This window comes from Mya arenaria, chromosome 1 (genome assembly GCF_026914265.1).
Source record: "Mya arenaria isolate MELC-2E11 chromosome 1, ASM2691426v1".
Lineage (NCBI taxonomy): Eukaryota > Metazoa > Mollusca > Bivalvia > Myida > Myidae > Mya > Mya arenaria.
The window spans coordinates 27524964-27546109 of NC_069122.1; the positions used below are offsets into that span (position 1 = coordinate 27524964).

The 21146-nt window shown below is 37.7% G+C and overlaps 1 protein-coding gene across 2 annotated transcripts; it reads left to right on the plus strand.

Annotated features, from left to right (window-relative positions):
* The first annotated feature begins 64 nt into the window (after nucleotides 1–64).
* LOC128238690 (uncharacterized protein DDB_G0274171-like) lies at nucleotides 65–14402 on the plus strand. Of its 2 annotated transcripts, none has more exons than XM_052954851.1 (7): nucleotides 65–213; nucleotides 2985–3107; nucleotides 3859–3963; nucleotides 6036–6182; nucleotides 9930–10073; nucleotides 11803–11893; nucleotides 14206–14402. In XM_052954851.1, the coding sequence occupies exons 1-7, from the start codon at nucleotides 153–155 to the stop codon at nucleotides 14294–14296; spliced, it is 762 nt and encodes a 253-aa protein (XP_052810811.1). In that variant the 5' UTR covers nucleotides 65–152; the 3' UTR covers nucleotides 14297–14402. The 2 variants fall into 2 exon arrangements, with proteins under 2 accessions (XP_052810811.1, XP_052810802.1); XM_052954842.1 differs by lacking the exon at nucleotides 65–213 and adding an exon at nucleotides 2624–2799.
* Nucleotides 14403–21146: the final 6744 nt, after the last annotated feature.

Sequence of the window (21146 nt, forward strand, 5' to 3'; positions counted from 1 at the left end):
GGAAAGTTAATCTGATCAGCTTTTTTGGAGCAGACATTGGCAACAGCAGTTTTATAGCCTAAGCTACTGGGGCGACCTGGTATAAATAGAATTATATATAAATACAGGGAGTCTGGCAAACAACACCAATTTTGATAACATTTTACGACAGGATGCTGAGGTTAACGCTTATTGTTGTTTTTGGAGTTGCGATTTATATGGGGGAAAAACAAGGTATTTTGTATTTATGTTTAGTTGAAAAATGTAGTTTAAATATCATCGGCATTGTTGCATTCCATACGGTCCTTAGCTCAATTGTACTGATTTGTTTACTTTATCAACAAACAAAATTATTCATTTTTATGTCGAACTTTCTTAGAAATCTAACAGTCGTACCCTGTTGGCTCGAACTCGCTTGGCTCGATTTCCTCGTTTTGCTCGAGGTGAATATAAAGGATCGATTTCATTAAACTAAATGTAAGAATTCCCGCTTGGTTCGAATTCGCCGAGGCACGAGGTGTTTTGTCGGTCCCTGATAGTTCGATCCAACGAGTTCGACTTTAATTATGGTTGCTTTAAACATAAAGAAGTATACGGAGTTTGAGAAATATTTTATTCTTGTTTAAGATATATGACATATTAGGCAAAGAACTGCAATGGCATTCATTTGTTTTTTAACTTAGTCTGGGCTTCAACTTTAACATGTATATTTGTCTGCATACCATGACACGTGGCAATTACATTTAATACGAGAAAAAACATTGACCATGCCTTCTAAACGCAAGCTCCACCACTTTATTGATAAGAAAATGAAGCGCCTTTTATTTTTAACAGACGAGAGTTTAACATTTTCTGATATTTTTATTAAATGAACATATTTCGAAATTGGGAAAATATGGTACCGCGTAAGAACACTTGACTACACATTGGCTACGATCTCGTTTCTATAATGTGTGAACAGTGTCAACAGCTCTTTTTCTTTGAGTTTGATGGTGCTGGCGTTAAGTAGGCGTCATGATGCAAAGCATCAAAGGGCGCTCTGAAAAAAATCCTGAAATAACTTGTTGTCCAGCAATATGATCTTATATAGTATGTACAGTAAAAACCCTGTATACGACCACCAGGTTTTCACGACCACCCCGCTATTGAGACCGATTTTTTTCAGAACTATTAGTATTATTGTACTTTTATATTAGTACTAGTAGTATGTACATATATCATAAATAGATTGTTAAGTGAGAAACTGAAATGAATGAAACAATCCTTTCGTAGCGAAATATGTTTAAATAACATACAAGAGCTCAGTTAAACAAATTTCCTATTTCTGCTTCTCTACTTTTGCATTAATAAATTTAACTTCCAAAATAAGAATAGAGCGTTTTGTAAAACTAGAGTGGTACTGATAACACAGCAGTGAGCCTAGAATACCCTTTTGAAGCACAGAAAACATTCGAAGTGGATACTTACGCTCTTATTAACGAACCGTAGTATTTCCGCCATGTGTTTATGTCGCGATTTCAATGCACTAGTCAATTGTAACCGCAGCCCCCAGGTCGGAGAAAAGCGGGGACTTTTACTTCGGGTCTTGCAAATCCGGGGTGAAATCCCTGCCCTGTGGGGACAAACTGCTGGTAAAATCCCCACCGAATGCCCCCGCACACCGGGGATATCCTAGGTAGAACCATTCCCCGCTATTTTGGCGCGAAAACAAAACCACCGCATTCACTTGGCACTGCAGGGCAACCTGGAAGGTAAAAACACGGGCCATTTCCCCCACTATCCCTGGTATACCCTGGACCTGGGGGTGGGGGGGAAGGTTACAACTGACTGATGCATAAGCATCAAAAGTGTTCCGTGTGTAGCGTTCATGGATCATTATTTAAGCATACGCACTAACTTTTGAAACCATGTCCGATCGATTCTGACGAACGCACCATCAATCTCCAAGAGTCAAATTTTGACAAAATAAGAAACGGGCTAACTAGGCTTGCGGCCCCGCCCCCTATATTTTCTGTAGATTGTAAAAAAAATAACTATAACATGTAGTATTTTGGCAATATTTACAAAGAACTCCGTTGGATCGAACTTCGAGGGTCCGGCAAAATACATCGAGGCTCGGAATATTCGAGCCAAGCGGGAACGCTTACATTCAGTATTAAGAGATCGGTCCTTTAAAACCACTTCGAGCCAATGAGGAATTCGACCCAAGCGAGTTCGAGCTAACGGGTTCCAATTGTATAACAACAACGGCAAACAAGTTGAGGTCTCGATAAATTCAGACCTTGGTATAGAGCTTTTTCTGAAGTGCTTTGTATTGCATTTGGTTACAATAATCAACAAATAAATGCTTTCGTTACATTAGCAAAAACAGGTTTTCATAATCTATAATTCGTGCTCATTCTTTGCAAGAATAACTGCATCATCTGCATATTACATCAACCTTGACAAACATGTATCACGATCCGGTTAAAATATTTATCCTAACATTTTCAGCTGGCTGGCTAAGCTAATTAAAATGCAATTTATCAATATCAGATAATGTGAAGCTTTGACGTACACAAATCTTTGAAAAATCGTAATTGCATTTCTACACAAGACTGAACATGTGCATAAAGCGATTAATTAATTGCGCTACCATGCATAATATACGAGCTGGTATGTGCAATACTCTGGCAACTAACATCAATTCATCGACGACCATTCTGGCACATTTTGCCACTTAATGCGCAGTAACAAAGTGAGAATTGTTCCTTGACAATATGCCGAAGCTAAGTGTATTCCTTGTTTTTGGAATAGCATGTGCTGTAGGAGAGATACAAGGTATTGTTCGAAGTAGTACTCTTTATTTGACTATAATGTTATTGTGATTTGCCCCAAATCCGATTGGCAAATTACATGAGATAATCAAATGTGTTTTTTTTATTTGTAATTTTCTTGAACCGGCAGACTGTCACGTTTTGATATATATATATATTTATTTTATTATACTATTTTCTCATTTACAGCAGTCATTGGAGCGAATGCTGACTGTAGCCGCATTCTTTGCGCCCTACCCAAGTGCGCCCCAGATGAACGGCTCTTCAAAACCCCGAATGAGTGCTGTTACCAGTGTAAACCGGGACAGGGCGGTATGTATTGAAGTCGCGAAAGGATATGAAGATGCAGGAAGTCATTAGAACTAGACAACCCGATTTGATACACCATTATAGATGGAGATGATGATGATGTACGGTGTTATTGGTGGTGATGATGATAATGATGATGATGATGATGATGATGATGATGATGATGATGATGATGATGATGATGATGATGATGATGATGATGATGGTGATACAACTGCAACTGCTGCTGCTGTGGCTGCTGCTGTGGCTGCTGCTGTTGCTGCTGCTGATGATGATGTTATTGATGATGATGATGATGATGATGATGATGATGATGATGATGATGATGATGATGATGATGATGATGATGATGATGATGACGAAGATGATGATCATGATGTTGATGATGATGGTGTTAATGATGTTGACGTCGTAAAATCCGTCGGCGTGTACAAACACATAAAAACGAGCGTTGATACTCACAAACTTACACAACTCGTATGAAGAAACCGAACACAACAAACGAGCGTATCTTTTAAATTGCTTGCAATTTGAACAATCATATTGTAAAGACTGCATTAATTACCATGTGCACCTGTTTGGGATAGAACCCACGACCTCTCCCTCTGCATGTGGACACTTACGAGTGGCATTAAAGACTAGCTCACTAGCGAGATGGTATAAACAAGTAGAATATACGGTAACACTTTATTCATTAACATATAGAACTAATAAAAGACTGAAACTTATACTTAAATAATTGCATACAATGCAGGCCCGCCCTCGCAATGCGCGAACATCAGATGTCTCACACCCGCCTGTTCCGACGGGACGCTCGTTAAAGTGCAAGGGAAATGCTGCCCCATCTGCATTGGAAAGGGTTTGTACAATCTATCTTATTTGCTGTTCTCTTAGCAACTATATATTTTATCAGTTATTAACTGACATGAATCACTCTTTATTCATCTGAATTTCTATGGCTAGAAACCAGACCTAAATAATTGCGCTGTTTGGGTTGGAACACTAGCCCTGTTTGGGAGAGGCATAACACTATACCACTAAACCTCCCTAATTTTGTGTAGGTACTTCCTTTGTCTATAGTGGTCACTGTGTGGGAACGGACACAGGATATAGCTCAAAAAGTGATCAATCGATAAGCGTTTGGTTTTGACACATGGACAGTTTTCTATATTTTTTTTGTATTTTATGGTGATATATTTAACAAAATCGAAGAGTTTTGAATTACTTGATAATGTGCAATATACGACTATGATGGAAATGTGTCTCCTCTTTTGTATAATAGCCCAATTCTCGCCGAAAGTTGCATGTTCGCTCATAAATGTTCATTTATGTGGTACGATTTCAAACATAAATCAATAAATTGAAAGTAAGAATAAAAACTGAATCGAGCGAAATCATTGTAATTACATAATCTAGTAATGTGTAAAATAATAATATGATATATTTTGTTGTTACGGAGATATTCATACCTTTTGATGCCCTGGCAGTGTACTGGGGATAGATGAAGCAAATAAATAACTGCACAGGGGATAGCTATTAAGTGGACTGAGGATAGTAACGATGTATTTAGAAAAGCGAGACTGTGATAATGATAACGGCTATTTATCTATACGCGAACTCGAGGGAAATTGTTCGATGTTGTCCATATCGAGGGATGAGAGCAAAAACATGTTGTTGTTCTTTGTATCTGTATGCACTTAAAACTGTTTCATTCATACATTTTAGTCAACCATGATGTGTTTTTTTACAAGCATCAATATCTAAATATTTGAAATACGCCGGTAATCTGATTTATTGAGAAACACAAAACATATGGCCGTAGAATTTATGTGGTGTTTGCTATTCATATATATATATAATATTGCTTTGTAAATCAAGTAGGTACGTTTTTGCAAACAGAAAGTTACTAGAAGGGGTATTATGGTCAAATTTGGAACACGTAAAGCTTTGTTCTAAGCTTGGGTCGATGTTGGTATTATTTGATATAACAGAATAATGGTCTCTGCTCGTTCACTTCAGTGAGAAAGTATGTATTGTGACCAACTCTGATATTTACGCAGCTTGCATATATACGTTCATCTAGGAGAGCATGGATCAAACTCATTGTTGACTAAAGTTTGCTTAATAATTTCTTATCAAATTCTATTCTCACTTTTTGCAGATTATTTGAAAGTTCGAAATAGACATATACATGTATAGTGCATATTAATAGTGTTACTATAAATGTTTGTCCCATTTTACATGTTATCACCAGGACACATATTTCTCAACTTTGAAACTATCCCCAGTACATAATACGGCTATCCTCAGTACAGTACTGTGAACATTTCTAACGGCATATCTTTAACAGTTTAAAAGTTACATTGCCATTTTTTACAATAAAAATAGTTGAGCTTATTTTTGTGAAATCCTTCGATTCAGATTTTTTATTTATTCGATATATTTCCTAAAAATGACAATACTTGTCGAAATTCAGTAAGTTTTGAGGTGATCATCTTAGATTTGAAGACACCTTTTACGAGGTGTGCTAAATCGTAAGCACTTTAAAGTATACCATAGGCCACATTTAGCATTCAGCTATTAGTTCAAACAATTGCTTTATTTATGGATACGGTAGATATGCGTTAACACAGCAATACCTTACCTCTGGTAAATTAAAACAACTGCATGATTGTCTGTTTACTAATCCATTTTTGAGCTATATCCGGTGTCCCTTCCCACACAGTGGTGGTGAAATGCTAAAATGTACCAAGCCAGTATTCTTCCAAATGTGACAATACACCTTTTTAGAAGGTCGGGTTTAATAAAGATTGGCATTTCAAAGCTCTTTGTCAACAATTGCGTGCTTGTACAATGAAAACAGCGTGTTAAATGCGTACATCTGAATCCAATCCAATCACAGAAACACTATTATGTATTTATCTCTTAAAGATCCGTGTATCTTTGGCGGTGACGAACTATGTCAGGGTATAGCGGGCTTTCAGTGTGCGGCCGATTCGGGGACGAAGTGTGTGAGCACGGAGACCTACCCTGACGCTCTGGGACAATGTTGTTACATTTATCCGATCAACAGCAATGGCAAGTTCATAGGTGGCAGTATCAAAACGTCATGCGTGACGGTGCGAAATGATGAAATATTGTCTATATAAGAATAGTATACCTCACATAAATGTATCCCTTCTTTGTCTATATAAAGGCTATATCGATCGGTCCGTATATCACTGTATTTTGATGAAAATCCAGTTTTATGACGCCACCGGTCCATATCATATTTTAGGCCGGTCCGGACTTCGCCAAAATTTTAATATGGACCGCTGATGTCATCCAACTGGTAAGTGCGGCTTGTTATTTCACAACGACGAAAAATTGTCGCAAGTAAACATTATTAGCTTTATTCAATAAAACACATCTTAAATATTGAATGGTAATATAAAATATTCGGTATAATAAAAGAAATATTACAGGGGTTAAGGGGACAGGGGGTAACCAATCCCCACTTCGTGCCATATGACATTTTAAGGACCGGCCAGTCAGCCCTCGAAGCTGAATGCACCTCGGCTTACGCCTCGGTCCATATACACTTTCGGTGGCTGATTGGCCGGTCCTTATAATATGATATGAGCCTCAGTGATGTGTAATATTTCTTAAATATAGCATGGCGGTTCCAAGACCGTGTTTATCCCTGTTAGATATATAAATTCAATTATAATCGGCGATTTTGAATATATACAGCCATGTGGTCGAAGTCGTTGGGACCGTAGGAAATACTTCGATATAACGAACATTCGATATATCCGGAATACAAAATTTGGCAACTGAACCTATTATACTGTTTGAAAAAAAGTTCGACATTATTGGAACATCGAGATAACAGAATTCGAAATAGCGAGGTCCGACTGTATATACAAATAACCATCTCTGACCGATACCGATATACGGGTATGCTATGAGCATTTGCGACATATTAAAACGTACTTCTGTAACGAATAAATGGCCGATTGGACATTTGATCAGTGGGTCTTGAGTTTAATCCATATACAGATATTCGTCGGTGATGAGTACTGGCTATCAAATATAGATGGTAAAAGGACTTTTATGTCGCTTGATTTGTAAACTTGCATACATGTTCGCCTCGCTATAGGGCCGATGTTGATTGATGGAACATGTTGAAAAATCCCCATTCGAGGATAAAATACCCATTCCCGGACAAAATTCTTATTCCTCAACAAAATTCCCGTCTCCATTCCCGGACAAAATACCCTTTCCGGTACAAAATTCTTAATCCACGACAAAATCCCCGGCCCCATTCCCGGACAAAATTCTTATTCCCTGTCAAAATCACTGTCCCCCTACTCAGACAAATCCCAATTCCCGGACAAAAGCCACCCAAATCACACTGTATAGTCTAAGGTCATCCCAAATAATGAACACTTGTAACGACTTATAGTCCAAGGCCATCCCAAATATAGAACACTTGTAACGACTTCTAGTGGAAGGCCATCCCAAATAATAGACAATTGTATCGACTTCTAGTGGAAGGCCATCCCAAATAGTGAACACTTGTAACGACTTATAGTGGAAGGCCATCCCAAATAGTGAACACTTGTAACGACTTATATTGGAAGGCCACCCCAAATAGTGAACACTTGTAACGACTTATAGTGGAAGGCCATCCCAAATAGTGAACACTTGTAACGACTTATAGTGTAAGGCCATCCCAAATAGTGAACACTTGTAACGACTTAGAGTGGAAGGCCATCCCAAATAGTGAACACTTGTAACGACTTATAGTGTAAGGCCATCCCAAATAGTGAACACTTGTAACGACTTATAGTGTAAGGCCACCCCAAATAGTGGACACTTGTAACGACTTAGAGTGGAAGGCCATCCCAAATAGTGAACACTTGTAACGACTTATAGTGTAAGGCCATCTCAAATATTGAACACTTGTAACGACTTAGAGTGGAAGGCCATCCCAAATAGTGAACACTTGTAACGACTTATAGTTTAAGGCCATCCCAAATATAGATAGCCTGTAACGACTTAGAGTGGAAGGCCATCCCAAATAATGAACACTTGTAACGACTTATAGTGGAAGGCCATCCCAAATAATGAACACTTGTAACGACTTATAGTGTAAGGCCATCCCACATATAGATAGCCTGTAACGACTTAGAGTGGAAGGCCATCCCAAATTATGAACACTTTAAACGACTTATAGTGGAAGGCCATTCCAAATATAGATAGCATGTAACAACTTAGAGTGGAAGGCCATCCCAAATAGTGAACACTTGTAACGACTTATAGTGGAAGGCCATCCCAAATAGTGAACACTTGTAACGACTTATAGTGTAAGGCCATCCCAAATAGTGAACACTTGTAACGACTTATAGTGGAAGGCCACCCCAAATAGTGAACACTTGTAACGACTTATAGTGTAAGGCCATCCCAAATAGTGAACACTTGTAACGACTTAGAGTGGAAGGCCATCCCAAATAGTGAACACTTGTAACGACTTATAGTGTAAGGCCATCCCAAATAGTGAACACTTGTAACGACTTATAGTGTAAGGCCACCCCAAATAGTGAACACTTGTAACGACTTAGAGTGGAAGGCCATCCCAAATAGTGAACACTTGTAACGACTTATAGTGTAAGGCCATCCCAAATAGTGAACACTTGTGACAACTTATATTGGAAGGCCATCCCAATTAGTGAACACTTGTAACGACTTATAGTGTAAGGACATCCATAATAGTGAACACTTGTAACGACTTAGAGTGGAAGGCCATCCCAAATAGTGAACACTTGTAACGACTTATATTGGAAGGCCATCCCAAATAGTGAACACTTGTAACGACTTATAGTGGAAGGCCATCCCAAATAGTGAACACTTGTAACGACTTAGAGTGGAAGGCCATCCCAAATAGTGAACACTTGTAACGACTTCTTGTGGAAGGCCATCCCAAATAGTAAACACTTGTAACGACTTATAGTGGAAGGCCATCCCAAATAGTGAACACTTTTAACGACTTCTTGTGGAAGGCCATCCAAAATAGTGAACACTTGTAACGACTTCTTGTGGAAGGCCATCCCAAATAGTAAACACTTGTAACGACTTCTTGTGGAAGGTCATCCCAAATAGTGAACACTTGTAACGACTTCTTGTGGAAGGCCATCCAAAATAGTGAACACTTGTAACGACTTATATTGGAAGGCCATCCATAATAGTGAACACTTGTAACGACTACTTGTGGAAGGCCATTCAAAAATGATTCTAGGTTTAACGTCATCTGGTTGGTAGGTTTAAGGCTTTGAAAAACAACATTTTTAAAAATAGATAAATAAAAAAACATGCATTTCTAAAGCTTATACATATATTGATGAAGTAAAATATTTTCTAAAATTAACAATAACATAGACTTACAGTTGATTGTTTTTTCTTTGACAGCGCATGTAGTTTATTTCAAAGAAGTAAATTATGTGAATTTGCGCTTGTTTTTAACGAGTGTTTGTTTGTTTTCCTGCCTGGTAAGAAGGTGCTGTAACTGGAATTCGCAGTAAACTTGGACTCAGTTTGGTAGGGCCTATTCGCTGGCATCGGATTTTCAAACTAAATCAATTTGTTTTAAATCCAAGAAAAAAAACACTAAAAATTGTTATACTTAAATAACAATGATTTTTTTATCAATATGCACTCTGTACTGTATATATAGTAGAATACCTGGAATTATAAGATTTTGTTGGATTTAAAAAAAAAATGATTTAGTTTGAAAATCCGATGCCAATGAGCCTATTGTATTATAATTATAACATTGCTGTGCAGGAGTCAAGAAACGTGGAAAATGTCCAAAACCAGTCCCTGGAGAGGTCAGTATTTGCCCAGTGCAATGCGGTGATGATTTTGATTGCCAAAACAACGAGAAGTGCTGCCCTAGTGCCTGCGGGGGCGGCATTTGTGTCAAACCAGGTTAGTGATATACGTTTGATATTGCCCTGTGTGCGTGCGTGCGTGTGGAGGGGGGAGAGCTTTTGTGTGTGTGGGGGGGGGGGGGGGGTTGTTGGTGAAGGACGATGCCGACAACAACAATTTCACATCTTTTGAAAATTGAAATTGTTTTGTAGGCGCACAATATAGGTTGATGCAAATCTTTATTTATATTTTTATGTAATTGGGTATCATGTTTAATTGATTTGTCCTTAATGATCAAATAAATAAATAAAAAAAAAAAATATTTGTGTTCAGTTAAAACTTATTAGCGATAGTTTGGCGTTTTTTTTACTGGGGAATATGTGGCCTTGTAGCTATTAATTAAACAATATATATAAAGGCTTATTTTTATGTGTACATAAATCATATTTTTTGTTTGATTTGATCATTTAAATGAAATAAATTAATCATAATAATGCATTAACCTATAATAATTATGCTCCTTTACACTTATGTCCGTCCTCCTGTCATGATTGTCTTTCCGTTCCTTTGATTGTGTGTCGATGCGTCAGTCTATCTCTCCGCCTCCCGTGGCCATGTCTGTCTCTCCGCCTCCCATGGCCATGTCTATCTCTCCGCCTCCCATGGCCATGTCTATCTCTCCGCCTCCCATGGCCATGTCTATCTCTCCGCCTCCCGTGGCCATGTCTATCTCTCCGCCTCCCGTGGCCATGTCTATCTCTTCGCCTCCCATGGCCATGTCTATCTCTCCGCCTCCCGTGGCCATGTCTATCTCTCCGCCTCCCGTGGCCATGTCTATCTCTCCGCCTCCCATGGCCATGTCTATCTCTCCGCCTCCCGTGGCCATGTCTATCTCTCCGCCTCCCATGGCCATGTCTATCTCTCCGCCTCCCATGGCCATGTCTATCTCTCCGCCTCCCATGGCCATGTCTATCTTTCCGCCCCCATGGCCATGTCTATCTCTCCGCCCCCCATGACCATAATCGTAATAACTGTTTAAACGACATGTAGACATGCGCTTGTATCATTCTAATTCTTTAAAGTGACACTCTTATTCAAAATTAATACATACACATGTATAACAAACATACATTTTGAGTGACAAATCTTGAAGAACTTACTAAATAATGCATTTATGGATAATATTAATTACTGATAACAAGATTGTAACGCTTTATTTTATAGCTGAAAGCGCAAAAAAATATTGAATGGTTGGTGAATGCTAAAAGATTTACAGTGATCTACTGTTGTCTCATAAGGTAGAAATCCGTGTTTTCTGCACAATGTTTTCAAATTAAACTCGGAATCCTTCACAAAAACAATTGTTTTCGATATTTATTCATCCTTTCTGGTATATTTAAACAATTGTATTAATTGTGGTAAATCTTATTTGGGAGTAGTAGCGCATCTTTAAAGTTTATACTGGTCTGCTTTGGCCTATATGATTGCATTAACCAAGTTAAATTCCCATGGGTAATTTAAAGTTGAAATCGATGCAAAAGAGGAAAATGTTGTGAAAACCGCGATTATTGAAGTCTGGATAAGCGCAGGTAGTTTTTTTTTTAATAAGTCTTCCCTTTTTATAGCTACCACGCTGGTCTTCATCAAGGTTGCTTTTCCTGCAGACAGTATAAGTATGTCTTTATCTCAGAGGGTTCCATGTCCTCTTCGCGATGTGCAAGTGCCATCTCATCGAAGAAGCCGAGCTTGTATCAAAGCTAACCATTTTCATTTATACTTTACACAGTTTCGTGCCCTCCTGAGAGCCCGACACTTAATTGTTTAGTCAACCCGTGCGAAGTGGACAAGTGCCCTGAATATCCAAGTGCGAAATGCATGTAAGTGATCAACTCTAGTAATATACAATTAAACTATTAAATACATTTTATAAGACCATTCTTAAAAAGGTAGATAACACTGAGCCGACCGATTCGCATTAACGGTCACGGACACCTGGTTAAATAGAAATGTTTAAATGCATGTTTCTTCTGCCATTCTGAACTCCTCGGCCATTTTTATCGAAAACAACCTCGGATGTATTTTGACGGTTTACATGCTCAAAAAGTAGTACGTTTAAGTCCGTTGCAAGTAGATCGCGTAGTAATTTTATTTAGCAGTTAAACTTCATGACTTAATTCTTTGGAATCTTAATTATGTTTGCAATAATACACTTAACTGGCAATCAATGTAAATTTAGATTAATAAATTCAACTGTAAAACACTACAATTAATCAATGGTATAATTCAAAAATTCACGAACTACTTCAACTGATGTACCGGCATACATCCGAGGTTGTTTTCAATAAAATGGCCGAGGTGTTCCGAATGTTCTTCTGCTTGACATTGGTCACTAAAAACGTAAATCCCTGCCCAAGGTGTTGTTTGGTTTGACCACACGTATTACAACTCCTTTCCGAAGCACGCATATGCAGTCTACAATTTATATAATGAATTGAACATAGAAACACCACTACAACTCTCGTCTTTGGTCAGTATAGCTGTTTATATTCACGAATGACTTAAAAAATGGTCAGTTGAACTCTTCTTATTTAGCTTCTGTCTGATAGCGAAAGGTGCGGACCAATATATGTAGCTTTGTTAAAAATATGTTCACCTATTTAATCTGTATACAAATACGCTGCAAAGTTAACCAATTCCGATATATCTATGAAATACCCTTCAAGAGGTACAATACAGCTCAATGATTCGGCTGTAGAGACCTCTTCGACCCATAATGTCAAGGGATCGAATCCTGCTGTCGATCAAATCCGTTTTGTTTCTTTTTTTGTCTTCTATTTTTCTTTGTAATTTTTAGATTGTTAGAATGTATGTTTTTAATATTTATTTATCAGTGCATTTTTAAAATATATGTTATTTTTTGTTATTTTTCTATTTTAAGAATCTTCCTTTCCTTTTAAAAAACTCTCTTTTACTGTATTTTCTTTATTAAAGTAATGGTGAAATGATTTGATTCAGCTCAAATGACTATTTGCCATTTGCTGTTTGTTGTTTGTTCTTAAAGGTTAGCAAAATGACTCAATATGAAACAAAGCTTGATTTATTCTTGCCAGTATAAAAGCTGTAAGTCCCTTTGAAAAAAACAAACTCTTTAACCTCGGAATTATGTTTGACAAACATAATTGTTGTCGTAAATAACAAATTTATAAACAACATGTACCGTAATACCAATTTGTTTTACACGTTAAAACAATTATTTTAAAAACAAAACAGTTAAAGTCGTCTTAGTTATACTCTTGTTACAAGGACTTACATTCAGTTAATTAAACTTATTAATTTATAAACTATCGTTTATTCATCAAGAAATGTATGTAATTGTGAACACGTGCATGTAAAATTCAAACTTCCTAAACTCTTCTTAGCTCAATAAGGCTTCAAGCAAGCCGCGATGATATTAAAAGCAAATGCACCAGTCAATTGTAACCACGCCCCCCCCCCCCCCAGGTCCGGGGAAAAGCTGACTTTGACAAAATCCAATCCGCTGTTTTCGGCGTGAAAACAAAACCACCTCACTCACTCGGCACTGCGGAGCCACCTGAAAGGTAAAAACACGGCTCATTTCCCCCGCTATTTCCGGTATTCCCCCGGACCTGGGGCATCCCCCCCCCCCTGGTTGACTGGTGCATAAGATAGTTATGAATATAGAAAAGTAAACTTTCAAATGAATTTCACTCATATCAATTGAATTACCAAAACTTTAAAGTAAAAAAAACAACACATAAAAACAGGAAAATCAATAAAGTTTCCCAATTCAGCAAATGAAGTTCATCTCTATATATACACATTTGCACCTACTGCAAGAAATGTTTTTTGTTTTTTTTTAAATGTGCTTAGAAACAAAATTAGATGTAAAAAGACCAACATTTTAGCATCAAGACGCGTTTTTCTGACATATAGGAAATGGAAAGACTTTTTTCGACAACAGTATTGAACTAATCAAAACGCAGATCTAAGGAGTTTTGACCCTTTTGCCCTTCCATACATGAACACCATGACTAAGACATATACAACTTTGAACATGTACACAGAATCAAAAATCTCATTGTAGAATGTTTAATGCAGTTAAGCATTGCATATGTTATTGCATGTCGTATTTTTCACAAGCAGGCAAAAAAGTGTTTCTTTTTTTCAGAAACGACAATCCCTGTGAGCCGGCATGCGAAGGGAACTTCTACATCGACAGTCGCAAACTGACGAAACTCGAGTGTCAAGGCGGACCTTAGTACAACTATTAAAATTGTCACCAAGGCGGAGCTCAATTCCAGAGTTTTATTGCATGAAAATAAGACAAATTCTCGAATGCAATTGGCCAATAAATGATATCTATAATTGGCTGTTGGCGTGTTTTCTTTTTTCCCTAGCCCTAGCAAAATGTGTTAACAAGTATCGATACATTCCAGGCACAAAATCACGGCGTCTTTTTAAGTTTGATATACCCTAAAAAAGTATGACAAAAAATTGATCGGCATGTCCGATTAATAAAAAAAGAAAAAAAAGGATGGAAATGAAATAATGCAATGCGAAAAAAACTTATGGGTTATACCATTGTTTCTTCATCACCTGGAGGCGCGTGCACGCGCCATGTAATTGTAAAACAAATTAACAGAAACATCTAAAGATAGAATATGCATGCTCATTCCATTGCAAATATTTAATTAAAATTGCTATGCTGATACGCAATTAATTCAAAACCATGGAGTATCAGTCACTTGAAATACTCATTTAATATGTTGAATACTCTAGACTAGTAGTATGGGGTAATACTCAATTGCATATGAAACCTTATCTGGAACTTTGGTTATATAAACAATCAAAAAAGTAAAAGCATACGGCTTCATGAAAACAGCTCATGGACAACAAAGCGTGAGGAAACGAAGTTAACGCTACTCTGATAGTGCTGAAAAAAGGTAATTGAATAAGACTGTAAACATTATCTGATTTTCCTGCCTTGTAACATTTGGAAAGCGTTTCTTTCAATTCATTTATTCTCATACCAGAACGGTAACCATTAGGTGGAGCTCGAACCGTGCAATAAGGAACATGCGTATAATAGACGATATTCACTTCAGGGGCAGATCCAGGATTTGACGTTAGAAGGGGCGTAACTTAGGAGAGTAACCTTTTGACTTGCGCCCCTCCTTCAGAACCATACCAAAATGTGTTTGTTTTTAAATGTTTGTAGAGGGATGGTGGTGTTCACCCCCATTTTTTAAACAATTTTTAGTCCGAATTGGTGTATTTTGGGCGTATTGTATTACCTTTTTTTCTGCTATTTTTAAATTAAATGTAATTTTTGAGCAAAAGATGCCGGGTGCACCCCCCAAACGCACACACTGGATCCGCTTGTGCACTTATACGCTACATATTGATCTTTGTCCGTGACTATATGGAACATAAAAGTACCTTCACCGACTACCCCCATTACTGAATTTGTAAAACTCGCGCTTTGATTGCTGGTGTATGATTTCAATAAATCGTACTTGCAATACAATGAAAACTACAGGGACAAACCCAGAAGTCAAACATTCAATTATAAACCCTGTTTAGAGGCATAAGGTAAGGGCACACACGACACTGAACAGGAGAAACAAACAAGCACACACCACAAACAGACCACGCACGCATTAAAATAGCTTTATGAATAAATAATGGGATTACCCTGGTCTTGTGGTGTAGGCGTCTGCCTAGGGAGTGGGAGGTCGTGGGTTTGATCCCTGGCCGCGTCAAACCGAAGGACGTTAAAAGTTGGCACAAGTAGCTCCCTTGCCTGGCGCTCGGTATTTAAAGGATAGTGCTTGGAACAGTGGTGTACTCGGTACTGGTTTAACCCAGGAAAAGTGTGCCTCGTGTACTGGTGCTTTACACCAAGCACGTAAAAGAGCCAAGGGTTCTCTTCGAAAAAAAGCTAGGGTATCGCACCCGGACTTCCTTGTATACCACCACTGTCTCTCCTGCTCGCTTCTCCATCAGCAAAAACAAAGGACACCGTTGGAAATAAGTGCTTGCACTTTCACGGGTTATTCTTGACCACAAGGTCTAACGATATACATACATACCGCCTTGGAACGGTCAGTGAAAGACCAGCGCACTTGATATTGAAACTATTTTATATGCGCATTACCCCTCCCTTGTTTCAACATAACATTATGAATAATAAGTTACTTTCAATGATGTAAAAGCGAAGAAGCAAAGAAGTACTCAACGATCGGATACAGACATCAACTGGTATTCGAATGAATTAAGCCGTAGGAAAGGTACCAGTTCTTAAAAGGTACGCTGCAGTCAATCATAGACAATCACCTGCATAGCTTGCAAAGGTTTCAAGACATGTCTTCATATTGTCCCACAAGGAATGCAACATTGTACAAATCAGAAGTGGAACAAAATGAAAAAAGCACTAAACAACAATATATGCGGTCGAATATTCTTCGAGATATCAAAACGAAATACATATGTATTTTGCGTTCTTACTGTCTGGAACAAAAAAATGAACATTTCGATTTTTGTTTATAAATAAGTAACTAGAAACGCCGCAATGCGCTGAAACCAGGTTTTTTAATGATTGACAGAAGAACTTTAGCATTCGGTATGAGGTTAGGTTTTAACCATTTTTCTATTTTCAGTAGCAGTGACCTTACCTCAGGGGTCCCACACGCAATCCCATGAAAGGTCTCCATAAACTTTTTCTAGATAGCAAATTCAATAAAGATTAATCAAACCCACCTAAAGTTTTTCATTTTTTTAACCGTTTTTCTATTTTTAGCAACAGTAACCTTGACCTTGGCCCCAGAGGCCCCAAGCGGAATACCATGAAAGGTCTCTGTAAACTCTTCTTATATGCCAAGTTAAGTCAAGATACGTCAACCCTTACTAGTGTTATTCAGCTTCAAACGTTTTTTCCTCTATTTTTAGGAACAGTGATCTTGACGTTGAGCCCGGGGGCCCCAAACGCAATCCCGTAAAACTTGTCCATAAACTTTTCATAAATACTAAGTTTAGTGAGGATATGTCGACCCTAACAAAATTTGTTCAGTTTTAAATCCCTTTTGTATTTTTTTGTTATAGTGACCTTGACCTTGACCTTGACTATAGGGACCCCAAACGCAATCTCATGAAAAAATCTTCATAATCTCTTCCTATAAACAATGTTTGGTCAAGATATGTAAGCCATAACCAAAGTTTTTCACTTTAATAGGTAAGTTTGACTCCGACCGCCCGCCCGGCCGCCCACCCGAATAACGACGTACGCCATTCTAATAATCAGGTTTCACTGTGTGAAAGCCTGTCATGCGTTCATGTTTGCGAGCGTTTGCTGTTTTTTCCACGTTTGCAGTGTATGCGCTGCGAGGAAACAGGGATACAAAACAAAACTTTTGCTAGCTTTTTGTAAACGCTCGCCTTTAAGAACACAATGCTGGTTAAAAAAGATCATGTAACGCTCTTCTACAGGGTATGGTGACATTTAAACTTAAAAGGGCTTAAATGTCAGAATGAAGTGTGTTTAGTCTGCCTTAATTGTACGATTCTGCTTTCGTCGGCGATAGAAAAGGTTGTCATTGTAAGCCAGAAAACGCCAAAATTCCCGTTATGAAATCTTATCATTCCTTAATTCTCGGCGAAAGACGTGTCATTTGAACGTCAGATATACTAAAGGTCTTGTGTCCAAGCCAGGTGGGAGTTTCGTATTGCGTTTCAAACTGTCCCTTGCTATTATAACTGCTACATCGGCTAGAGCTGCTATCGCTGTTAATATTGAAATGTAATGTTGAAGATGCAATCTTACTCCCACATAAGATTTACCGCAATTAATACTATTGTTTTATCATTCCAAAAAGGATGAATAAATGTCGAAAACAATGGTTCTAATGAAGGATACCTATTTTAATTTGAAAGAAATGTGCATAAAACACAGTATTTCTACCATTTGAGATTATAGTAGATCACAGTAAATCTTTTAGCATTCACCTATCATTTAATATGTTTGCATTTTCAGCTATTAAATACACGGTTACAATCTTGTTATCAGGAATTGATATTTTCCATAAATGCATTATTAAGTAAGTGGTTAAAGGTTTATCAGTCAAAATATATGTTTGTTTTACATGTGTTCATGCATTGATATTGAATAAGAGTGTCACTTTAAGAGATAAGGCTTAGTTTACACGTTGATGCAGTTATTGTCAATGTATGGACTTGAAGACTTATGCGACGTTGATTTACATGTTTGTTTTTCTAACGATATACCGCGACAGAATTTTGATGTACACCTTCCTTCTGTTAAGATACCGCGAATACTGTTTTATTTCTTACAGTTTGAAAACATAAATAGCAGATTTTTCGTTATTAAAATATAAAAAAACGTTCATATAACGTTCCGTTTTCTGAAATGGCAAGTCATAAATAAAATACGGGTAAATTGCCAAATTTAAATATTAGGAGTCTGTCAAGATGCTTGTAGAAGCGCATTTTTCAATATACCTTGAAAGGATTCATCGCATTTTTAATATACCGTGGTAGGATACATCGGGCGATTCCGGGTAGAGGGAGATATATGGAAAGATGTAATTGTAAGAAACAAAGCGTAATAAAACATGATTTAACTAGTTACTGAACATCTTATCTTGGACTAAAATGCAACGATACATATGCTTAAAAGTGTGTGCAGTTGCCAGACTGACACGCTGTCAGACTGCTTAGATCATGCTTCTAGGCTGTAACGCGGCTTTCTTCTCGCTGCCAGACTGAGCTGTTAGGCTGCTAACTTAACGCTGCCAGGCTGCTAATTTCACGCTGCTATGTTGTCAGGCTGTTAAACTAATTACTTTACGAACATGCAAAGAGCGGCGTGTTATCCGAACTCGTCAAGAGATCCACCATATAAGGCTTATTCGTAGTACAGAAAGTGTTCCCTAGTAATTTTTAATGCTTCCTATCTAGGTTATTGGACGTGAAAACTCCCACACTTCTGCTCCATAGTAAAGGATAGAGGAAACATACGCATCAAATTCGTCAAACGTAGTATGCTTTGTTCGGTATATCAGGCCGGCTTTTTATTTATGAATAAAGGAATCAGAGGGAAGCACTAGCAGGGGTATTTTCGGAGACTATCCAGGGTCCGCTCAGAGAAACCACCAAAACACTCTTTTATTCTCGAATGTGTATGAAATCACGTAAACGACTAAAGGACAACGTGAGAAAACTAAACATCATAGTGAAAATAAAAAGGTGACGTATAACCTATTATTTGGTATCAGTCTGTTGAAGGAGATTGTTCTTGTAATCTGGTTTTACAGGCTGAACACATTCCGCACGATATAATAAAACACCCGCTCTATACCATGTATACCATACGCTATATCATGTATGCTGGAATATCGCCTAATGTGACACCTTATGTGGCATGCTTTAACATGAACTTAGCTTTATACATCGTTGATATTAAGCTGACTCACAGGCACGATGGACCGGAGGTTAGATGTATTATATGATGTTTTGTATTGAAAATGACATTATGTTTTTTTACCCATGTCAATTCCATAATCAAATCTACTAACTTAACTAGGTTGTCCGGTTAGCGCAGTGGTTAGCGCACTTGCTTCTCACCTAGGCGACCCGGGTTCGATTCCCGGCTTGGGCGCATGTGAGTTTGGTTTGTGGTCACCAAGCCGGACAAGTGGGTTTTCTCCGGGTTCTCCGGTTTCCCCCACAACACAAGACCACACTCTCGCGTAAAATCGTGCCAACGAGAGTGATTAATATAATGTTGTAATAACTGGTTTCACAATCGTTGTAAAATAAATATGTTTAAACTAAACTAACTTAATTTTTTCTCACTTATTACATACCAATTGGTGTTAAACCAATCTTTTTCTATATTTGTTTCCTCTTCCTCACCTACCTTCTATTGGAAAAAAATCAACCTACGTGAAACCACAAATAAAAACAGAGGCCTTAGATTCATTTACACTAACACATGTTGTTATGGGCAAAGTATAAACGGGCAACTGTAAATAGTGGTGGAAATAAGTCCCACTGTAAAGTTAATCAAGGAAACATATACAAGTATATATTCTCCAACGTTGACATTGGCAACAGCGGTTAAGTACCTGAAACAATATTTAGCAAGCATCATACATACATCCGTTGCAGCATGTTTAGGTGTAATTAGGAGTTGCGCAAGATTTAATCAGCTTTTCAATCAAAAAGAATTCACACTTTTTTTTGCGAAAACTCCTTTACACACAATTAATATGCTGTGTTTGTGTCCGTTTCAATTACCGATTTAATATGAAAGCTGTCCGATTATCCAACACTAATATAACGTCAAATATAGAAGGGGAAATAACGACGATTTCGACAACTACAATTAAACAACTATGATAACTGATGAACGTAGTCAAACTGTTTTGAGTGCGACTGATAAACTTTAAAAAGTAACCAACATCCGTTCTATGTGTGTATCTTGATTTTTGTTTCAGAGTGACATATCATCAAGGTAGGCAGTTCAATGAATATCGTGACATGAAAGATGTTCTTCTCATTCATGGCGTTGTTGTTTGATTTTAACTATGCAAATGATTGATTGTATATGAATATGTACTGTACGATCGTGAACTTTAAAAAATGAAAATAATAAATTGAGAAGACAAATACTTCTGGAATCTCTTTGAATTGGACAATTTGAGTTGGAAAATTGTTTAAATATGTATGTGCCCGTATTTCTGTGCGCTGCTGCTACTACTGCTACTACTACTACTACTACTACTACTACTACTACTACTACTACTACTACTTCTACTACTACTACTACTACTACTACTACTACTACTACTACTGATGCCCATAGTCGGTTCTTCTTGTAAATTTGTCCCTACCGTTTCCCTGGCGGATTGGATATTGATGGTCAGCCCTTCCGATAAACTGGCTTCTTCTGGACTCTTGATTTATCGGATATTCATTGTTGGGCAATCCAATAAACACAATGTTCCAGTTACTTTGATTCGTTCGCATGAAGAAGAACATTTACAATAACTATACCACACGATACGTTCTTGAAATATACCTACCTGACCT

Bases quoted from the DNA above. Each gene is read 5' to 3' on its own strand.
- LOC128238690 (XM_052954851.1), top strand. From the start codon at position 153: ATGCTGAGGTTAACGCTTATTGTTGTTTTTGGAGTTGCGATTTATATG. The intron at 214-2,984 runs GTATTTTGTATT...TCTCATTTACAG, and splicing joins TTATATGGGGGAAAAACAAG to CAGTCATTGGAGCGAATGCT. The intron at 10,074-11,802 runs GTTAGTGATATA...TACTTTACACAG, and splicing joins CGGCATTTGTGTCAAACCAG to TTTCGTGCCCTCCTGAGAGC.